The sequence below is a fragment of the Montipora capricornis genome, chromosome 7, assembly GCF_036669925.1.
Source record: "Montipora capricornis isolate CH-2021 chromosome 7, ASM3666992v2, whole genome shotgun sequence".
Classification (NCBI taxonomy): domain Eukaryota; kingdom Metazoa; phylum Cnidaria; class Anthozoa; order Scleractinia; family Acroporidae; genus Montipora; species Montipora capricornis.
In genome coordinates, this window is record NC_090889.1 from 19797502 (window position 1) to 19807014 (window position 9513).

Sequence of the window (9513 nt, forward strand, 5' to 3'; positions counted from 1 at the left end):
AGCCCATAGAGGAGTGGTATCGTATGGATGTCCAATATGAAAGATGTACGCTGTAAACTTCAGCACGCCAAGCTCCGGTAAAATAAATGTAATACCATTGGACTGTCGTGTACTTACACAATCCTCAACCTGATCTGGTGTAATTTTCACTCCTACGCCACAGCTCTCTTCAAAGGAAGCCACATCAACAGGTAAAACTGGATTAGCCTTCATGTAATCAACAGCGGCTGAGCAAATCAATGGAAATAATGATACAGACTTATGCACTGCACTATTTTGTAAATTTATTCAAATAAAAAAGCACAGTGCTGTGTAGTTTCAACAACAATATTGTAGATGCGTAGCTAGAAATGAAAACTACAGTCACTACAAATTTTCTTATGTCCCGGAATGCATAATTTATTATAGTGAATGCCGAAATTAAATTTTAAAGATAAATTACTCCAAATATTTGGCTATATTTTATTTAAATTATCAACTTGAAGGGGAAATCTCATTTATTCATGATAAATTATTTACTTTATTACTGACTTGATTAAATCATTGGATTCAATGATTGATTTATTTTATTGATTTAAAAAACGAATGCCTTGGATAGATAGACAGATACTGAAAGCTAGGTACTACATGTAGCTAAAGGTATTATTGATTGACTGATTGATAGTTCAGTAGATACCGTAAATTAATTGGAAAAATGGAAACAGAAATGGAATTTGTTTCCCCACGGAACACCTTAAGAGAACCCAGGAGATCGTTCAACATGTGTCCGTGAATTCCGGATCGAATTGGAATTTCGCAGTGTTGGTTTTTGAGGAGAGGGGAAAACTGGAGTACCAGAGAAAAACCTCTCAGAGCAAGGAGAGAACCACCGACAAACTCAACCCACATATGACGCCAGGACCGGCAAGTGGATTGATGGATTGATTGATTTAAATGCAATAATTATGATATGTTTGTTCAAGTTACTAACCACTATGACTTCTCCACCCACAGATAAATACTTAAGATTAATGGTCAAAGCCACATAAGAGCCAAAGGAGCATGCCAAATTAAAAGATAATGACAGAAGAGCACTTAACTACATGTATACCTGTCAGCTGGATAGATGATGTAACTTTACTGCTAGTGATATATTCTGTAATCAATTTGACCTGCCAATCTTCCTTGACGCCGCTGCTTGCCAGAGAGAATAACAAGACACCAGTAGACTTCTCAACATCACCCACAGATTTTTCTTTGGCCTTTTGCAAAAGGAGAACAAGTAATGTTTATTTCAATGTTTAAAGGATCATCTCAGATAAATCATATCATTTCCATCAATAAATCTGCATGCCACAGATTGAGGTTAACCCGGTGGCAGCATATCTTTATTCAATAGCCTTGCTGAATTTATTTATTAGTGGCTTTGGTTTATCTTGTGGATCAATCACATTGCAGTCTGCGTAGCCGGCAGGATTTTTTATCGCAGGATTATCTAACCACGGACTAGTAAACAAAATAGGGGGTTGTGTAAAGATGTTGATAGCTAAAACCAAACAAATACATGTAACAGGCATTTGTGTTCACAGACCTTTAATGTCGGGCATCTTGAAGAATGTACAAACTACGTACCCGAACCCGCCAACTTGTCAGCGGCCTACTACATGCTACATGCATTGTTACAGTTGCTTCAAAGAGGTTTGGCCGTGAAAGAGGTTGTCCATTAATGTGACCAGCATTAGAAAAAGAGTCTGGTTCTCGAGAGAATCAAGTTTTCTCCTGCATCATACACTGCTAGCAGTCTATGACGCAGGACAAGCCAAATACACAGCAAGCCGAAGAGTACAGGGGATAATTTTGGGCTCACTTGTATGATGAAAGAAGTTCACCTGACTTAGAGTGGACTGCTTGCAGTCTACTCCATCGTGGCCATTGTGACACTCTAAGATGAAGATATTATCTTCACTTTTGCAAAGTTACAACATTTTAATTGCCTAAATCTTGGCATAAATAATTGCTTCAAAGTGTATTGCGCAGATAACATTAAGGACAGTGCCTACTAATTAAAGATATTTTTGCCTCGGTGTGTGGTTACGCAGGAATGTAGATCTTAACAAGTGTTATTGAAATCCAAAAAGAACATTGGGGGTAACCACGCATTTTTCAAAGATAATTCATGAATAATATTTGTAAAAAGCTTTAAAATACAAAGCAATGTATGGCATCCTTTCGCAAAATGATCTCTGAAAAATGCAAGGTTACCCCCAATTTTCTTTTTGGATACCAAGAGTACTTACTAAGATCTACTTTCTCCGGATAGTTTTAAACCACACAAGAATATCACTGTATTAGTAAGCATCACGGATAGGAAATCCGAGTACTGTATCTCGAGATGCGCAGAACGTATGCGCAATAACAATAGTAGGCACCGTCCTCAAATCAGGTAAAAATATTTTCATTACAGTTTGCCGTGAATTTTCGTTGGTCTGCACAAAGATTTTAATTAAATGCAAAGATATCAATAATATTCATTAATAAACAAATAATAATTTTTACCTTAAATTATTCTTTTAAGCGACAACAGACATAAACTGAGAGATTTCAGGTTCTATCAATATGTAAGTACCGAGAAATATTCTCAGTTAATGAAGCTTAAGTAAAGCTTGGTATTGCATCAGAATTACAGTTCATGTACAATACGTTAAAAATGATTGTTTCTTGAACATCTTCATCCTTAGAAACAATTTATAATTTAGCTACTTTACTGTAAATCGAAGGGAAGAGACAAACAATTTCTTTGTCAGGTAAGTATCCTAAAAGAAAATAGCAGAAAAGACTACTGCTAATTATATTTCTTACCAAGTTTATTATGGACTCCAATCGAGCAGACAGGACCTCATTTTTCACTGTTTCTTTCGCTTTCTGTTCACTTAACCCGATGCTCTGGAAAAGAGAAGCCTTGTCCATAGCAGATCGCGAAATGACGAAAACAGAGCGCACAAAACGAGAACACAACGGAGAAAACCGAAACCGTCTGCTACAAGAAAACCACATGCAAAGTGTACTATTAGGGCTCAAAGGACTGGATCGAGTTAAGTAATACACTGGTGTATGGATGACTCAAATGTCTCTCAAACTTATTATTGATACAGATCTGGGTAAATGTAAGGTATTATAAATTTTAATATAATTACATAGGTAATTATTGAAAATTCCCTGCGCTGATTGGTTTCACTTTAGGCGATTATAATCATCAAATAGTTTTTCAAAATGACTTAACAGATTAGAGTGTAATGTGAAGTGCCAGTTTTCTATCCCACATGATGATGTGAGCGTTAGCCCTACTAATGGAAAAGGGCCCACACGAGGGCCCAAAAGTTTTTCAAAATGGCTGCAGGCCGTTTTGTCGAGGTGACAGCCCAACAAAGTGAATTGTTTATGCATATTATTTAAAGAATCGCTTATGTAATTATACGAAACCAAATATTTTCCTTTATTCCACATACAGTACATTTACAAATCAAACATGCGCCGGGACCTCAGTCCAGAGGCTCGTTTCTCGAAAGTCCCGATAACTTTTCGGGTCCGAAAAGCCATTTGCGAAACTGGCAACTTCTGTTTTTGGGAAGCCGATCTTTTAACATGTTTTAAAGGTGACAAAAAGAAAAATTACTGTGAAGTTTGACGACTTTATAATGAGTCCGCTCCGATCTTGAGAGACAAAGGGAATTGTGACAACCGAAAAGGGCCCATAAAGTTTCGGGACTTCTCGAGAAACGGGCCCCAGGCCCCCAGTTGTTCAAACGATGGATAGCACTATCCGCGGGATACATCACTATCAGGGAAGAGCCTACAAATCCAATACCTGGTCTATGTAAGGGCATTTTTCACAGCTGAAGCTTGCTTTTAGACGAGTTCTTAAATATTGCATTGGCTGCTCTCTCCTCATTTAATGTTACCCGTGAAAACAAGAACGCAAACTTTAATTTCAAACTTGCAAGCTAAGAATACAACGTTAGTGCGTAAGAATGAAAAATATAAATAAATAAATAAATAAATAAATAATAAAGGTAAGAAAATGGGTTCTGTCTTTAAATAAGATTTGGCTTGCACAAGCGACCATTCTCAATATCATGGGTAATAACGTATCATCTCTTGCTTCTCATGCAAGACTTGTAATTAGCTGGAAAGCTCTGGTTTCGTGGGAAAATCAAACTGAAAAAGAAGTCGGTGTGTAAAACGCGCCGTTCCACAAATGCAATGAAGTTGTGCCCTCCTACTCGTGGGCTGCTGATATCAAGTGGATAAGTCATAGCAAAACCAATTGCGCTATTCGATAGATAGTGATTTATCCCGTGGATAAAGTGTTATCCACCTCTTGAACAACTAGGACCAGAAAGTTTGGGGCAAGAGATGGAATTTCCAGTTTCAGATTAGATGTACTGCATGACACAGTTAACTGTTTTTGTTACTGTACATTTTAGGCAACAAATAAGCTCAAATCTTTGTGTTAGCTTTTAATATGTGAAAGTTAAAGGGAGACGCAAAGAAGGGAATGGAAGAAATGAGACAGGTAAAAAAGTCGGATCGGATTAATTCGGATCCCTCTCCTCGGATCAACGCAAAAAACCTGATAAGGCCTCCAGAAATACCCCTAGCCTTAATCTTTAAGCTAACCTTTGGTGAAATGGGGGCAAACGTCGAATAGTTTTAGCTTACAAGACCATTTTTCGCTCGATCCGAGGTGAGCGATCTATCATCATCATCTTCATCAACGTTTTTTATGCACGACATCTTGTCACAATAAAAGTGGTCATCCTAGGAATCGTGTGTAACTAACTACGATCTACGTATACGACATTTAATTAATATTCTACAATAAAGATTCAAAAGACATCTATGTTATTTTCCCTTACAAACCTACAATAGTCTTACTTAGTAAATAAAAAAAAATATACATTATAATATAAAGTACAGATTTATCATATTAATTTGTTTCTTACATAAACATAACTTCGGATTTTAGCTGTTTAAAAGTTTTAGAAATGCAATCTTTCCCCTTGAGTGAGGTCTTGAAGTCTCTTAGGGTGGGCTGAGTTCTTAAACTGGAGAAATTCTATTCTACAGAACAGATCCTTGATACTGTAAGCTCCGAGTTGATCCGGTTCGACTTTTGTACCTGCCCGAAGAAACGGGCTGATATTATAGTCTTGTGGAGGAGAAAGAGCAACCTCGTTACCAGGGTCTATCTTCTGTGCCTCCACGAGGCAGAGAAGGGAGATCCTGGGAACGGTCTGCTCAACAACCCAGGTTGTAGTCCTTTCCCACGACCGCCAGAAAAGAAGCCATTTGGTGCAAAAACCAGCATTAACCAATACGAGTGAAAGTTAGGACACCTCCCCCCTCCGACGCCCTATCTAGGCTCTCCTGTATTCTTTTTTTTCTACAAAACCCTACTTTGCTAATAAATGCTGGATAATGATCGGAAAATCACTCGAAATTTGACGTGTTTAGTTTCATTTTTTATTCCACAGCTACTTCAAGAATAGTAACGAAGAGCGTTTTTGCGGCCTATCTTTGTTGCTGAATTTTATCCAAATTATTTATTAGGATAGACTAAATAACTGCCACCTGAATAAACGAAGAAATATCTGCAGATAAATGTAAGGGAAATCATATGAAAGGGCGTGCATTTCATGATTTATAGGCACTCGTGGTGTTTTAAAATTAAAGTGCTCAAAATTCGGCGACTTTCAAAACATCCATCGCTTTGTTTCCATAGTAACTTCCGTATTGCATAGTCATTGACCAATCAGAAACACGAGTATATATATAGATATAAGAGAAAGTGGACTGGACTAGTCTTCGTTCATTTTATTCGATCGACATAACTGTTTCATGGGAGTGTTTCCCACTCGTCAGGATTTAGATGGCGTCGCTAATTAGTTGGTTTATATGGAGTTCCCTTGGAGTCACGCATGCTTTTACAATGCTAGGTGTTTTTCAATATGAATTTGTTTGCATGCCTACAAGTATTCGCAAGTTCTGTGATGGTGGCAAGCTCTCGTTTGCATACGTGGGATTAATCGACACAGATTTGAAATCCAGATATTCCAACCATAAACAATCGTTTAGTAATGAAGTTTACGGCAGCCAAACTGAACTCAGCAAACATATATGGCAGTTAAAGAAAGCCAAGGTAGACAACACGATCAGATAGAAAATCCTGGACAGGGCGCAGTCATACTCCAACGCAACTAAGATGCAAATTGTGCACTCTGGAAAAGTTCTATATGCAAACGAGAGCTACAACAGTTTGCAAAATTGGTGAGACATTCCCGTTTAAAAACAGCTTCTCTACAATTCCAACCTTTCTCACTTCCCCCTCCGTCTCCCCCTTTCAATGTTGACTGTTGTCAGAAATTTCTTGTATTGCTAGCAAGATTAGTAAGGGGGAGGCGGGGAGGGTGGGAGGGGGGAGGGGGGCTGCAGTGTGGGAGATAATAGGTAAATTAATAACGCCCCAAGAAGGTGAAGTGTGTCCACTAATTATGCAACTTGTTGCAGCCAAAATCAACAAAAGATAAGAACTTGCGAATAATTGTAGGCATGAAAACAAATTCTTATTGAAAAAAAACCTAGCATTGTAAAAGCATGCATGACTCCAAGGGAACTCCATATAAACCAACGCCATCTAAATCCTGACGAGTGGGAAACACTCCCACGAAACAGTTCTGTCGATCGAATAAAAGGAACGAGAACTAGTCCAGTCCACTTTCTCTTAGACGAAGATCCATTACTGTTGAGCACTCTCGAGGACAAATCGTACCATATCCAATATATGTATAGTGTATATTTACTCAATTTATTGTTATTAGCGTTATTTCAAGCAATTCTTAACTTTTTCTCTGAAAGGCTTGTTAAGTATCTTCTGCAGATTTTCTTGGTTAATATGAGAATACGAATATCCTCTTCGTTCAATTGGCAATTTTTTTGAAGGCGAGGTCCAGCAATTAGTAAAATCTCAGTTGCCTTGCAAAAGTCATTGCAGTTATAAAGAATAATTACGGACTTTTTTCCGACGCGAAGACGTACGTCAATGAGTGTTCAAGGAATTTAACGCTAGGGTGTCGATCCAAACTTGGTCGTGTAAAGTTACAAAAAGTAGAGGACCTAAAACTGAAACCAGTGTGAAACCCGCCGCAACAGATTTGAAAGGCGATATTTGTCCTTTTAAAACGAAAACCGTTTATTGGTAATCCTTGAACCAATGATACGAATTTCTGTCATATTTGAAGTCTTCAAGCTTTCATATAGCGACCTAAAAACAGGAAATCATTTATCACCAGTGTCAAAAGCTTTCCTACAGTCAGCCGTAACTGTATGATCAATATGGTTGCTATCCGCTTTTATACTAGCACAAAAATCTGGAACGGCACTCCAAAATCTTGGTACTGTAAGTGTGCTTTTCGGGCACGGCACGATAATGGCCAGATATAGGCCAATGTGTCATCCAAATACCCCACGAAATGCAACTATCTTTGCTCTTCTACAAATGGCGACAAGAAAATGTTCTTAAACACCAATAGATTAATAAGCATGTGCAAGCCCCGTGATGCAAAGACGCAGGCGACCTCTGCTTACACCATCACAGACAGTTGCTTTATTAGTCAGGATCCTTGACTTTATCGGAAGTAATCGGAGTTGAGGTAAACTAACGTTCGCCTTTCACTCTGTTGATAACGGGCGGAGACCTTCCCGCTTCGACTGCTATTGTTGCAAAAGAAAGGCTGCAAAACGTTAGCTGCGCAAGAGACTGAGTGCCATAGCAATAATTTGTTGTTAGTGGCAGCGGCTTTAAGGCTGTTGCATTAAGGGAGCGATCGGTCCTCCAGGGCGTATTTGTTATCTGTTTTGATTTCACCAAAGACGATCACCCTGTAGCTGTGAGTCTATTCTATATCTTACTCACATTTTCCAAAAACTAGTCGTGTCCTTCCCCAATTCCCAGTGTAATATCGTCGCCAATAAGTAAAAAAGGTGCCCAGTATTCCACTTTATTTAATTCATCAGATTCCCTCATGGATTTCATAGCTTTGCTGAGAGCTTCACTGGCGCTTTTGCCTTTAGCCAACTGCTGGTAGAAACGCTTCATAAATTCCAGAGTCGCTTCGTCATCTATAGCCCAAAGTGACACCAGAACAGAGCGAGCACCAGCGCCCAAGAAGGCCCGTGCAATACCAACGACACCCTCAGCCTTGATCTCACCACGGCCACTGTGACAGCAACTGAGGACGACAATCCTTGCTCGAAGCTTAGCGTTCAACACATCTGTAATCGTCAGAAGATAATCGTCCTCTTCCGGTAGCTGTGTCTTTCGTAAGGGGTTTGGGGACAACGCAATTTCTCCTGTTTCCATGCGGCCATGAGCTGCAATGTGTACCAGCGCAACCGAGGAAAGTCGCCTCAATACCTCGTTTTTTGTCGCTTCTCTTCCCGTCAGGGGTTTAGTGTCGAGTATTCGTCCAATCATCTCCACCTCTTCCTTGGCACATGGCAACTGCTCAAGTATTTTCTCCCCAGGAATGACAATTTCTTGCACCCACGGATCTCCCACTAACAAGGCTCCATTCTTGCAGTGATAATCTGCTGGACAATTGGCAATCATCTTCAAACTTGTTAAAGATGGAATGACTCGGATTCTCAGCGACTCACTCAGGTATTTTGAATTTTTGTCCATCAACGCGGCGTAAGGCGCCAACCATAAGAGACCTTCTGGAACAACAGCAAGTTCATCTCCATCAATCGAATCCTCGAATGGAGCAACGATGATGTCATACAGTGATCTCAAAGCATTTGACTTGAGGTGTTCTGGACGAGAGTGCGTCTGGGAAGACGTCTCATTTTCTATCTCGTCATCCTTCTCTCCATCCAGTGACCGATCCTCGCACTTTGTCCCTTTTCTAGATGTTACGCCAATTCGATCGAAAGCATTCTTTAGTAAAGAACGAAAGAAAGTTGTGGAGTCGAAGTCGCCAGTTCTCTCAAAGCTCAAATCAACAACCTTCCCCTCTCGTATAAGCCAAGAAACAACGTTACTGTCGGTCATTGCGACAAAGACTGTATTTGACGGGAGGTAACTTAAATCTTCGACGACACTGTCTTCTGGTGTAAATGACTCGTCGTCTGATGGTGCAAGCCTATAGTTGTATTCCATAAGATCTTTCAATGCTTGTGTTCGACCTTGCTCAGCAGCCGACAAAGCCTCTGTCACCTTTTCTAGCTTCAGTAAAACACACCACAGCCTTGTGTAACAATTTTGGTACAGATGACGCAGATTTATTTTCCACTCATCCTTAAGGTGAAGGCGAGCTCTAACATCGTTAACAAGCCTCACACTTGACTTGTAGAAAGCCACCGAGTCCATATAACATTCTTGTGTTTCATAAATGCAACCAAGATTGTTGTTAGCGGCTCCTTCACCGACGATGTCTTTTACCTCCTTTGCAACTTCCAGTTGTTGTTTATAAAAAT

The 9513-nt window shown here is 39.6% G+C and overlaps 2 protein-coding genes across 2 annotated transcripts in view; both read right to left on the reverse strand.

The window, feature by feature from the left end:
• The window catches only part of LOC138056387 (glutamine--tRNA ligase-like), a 33787-nt gene extending 30730 nt beyond the window's left edge, over positions 1 to 3057 (reverse strand). The window contains exons 1-3 of the mRNA XM_068902175.1: positions 2839 to 3057; positions 1091 to 1241; positions 118 to 227 (exon numbers count right to left, since the gene is read on the reverse strand). Of these exons, the coding sequence (XP_068758276.1) occupies positions 118 to 227; positions 1091 to 1241; positions 2839 to 3033 (456 nt within the window). The 5' untranslated portion in view covers positions 3034 to 3057. The remainder of the gene's footprint in view (positions 1 to 117; positions 228 to 1090; positions 1242 to 2838) is intronic.
• Positions 3058 to 5187: 2130 nt separating this feature from the next.
• LOC138056385 (tetratricopeptide repeat protein 28-like) overlaps positions 5188 to 9513 on the reverse strand; it is a 9023-nt gene continuing 4697 nt past the window's right edge. The window contains exon 4 of the mRNA XM_068902174.1: positions 5188 to 9513. This exon is cut by the window's right edge and continues 1774 nt beyond it. Within this exon, the coding sequence (XP_068758275.1) occupies positions 7964 to 9513 (1550 nt within the window). The 3' untranslated portion in view covers positions 5188 to 7963.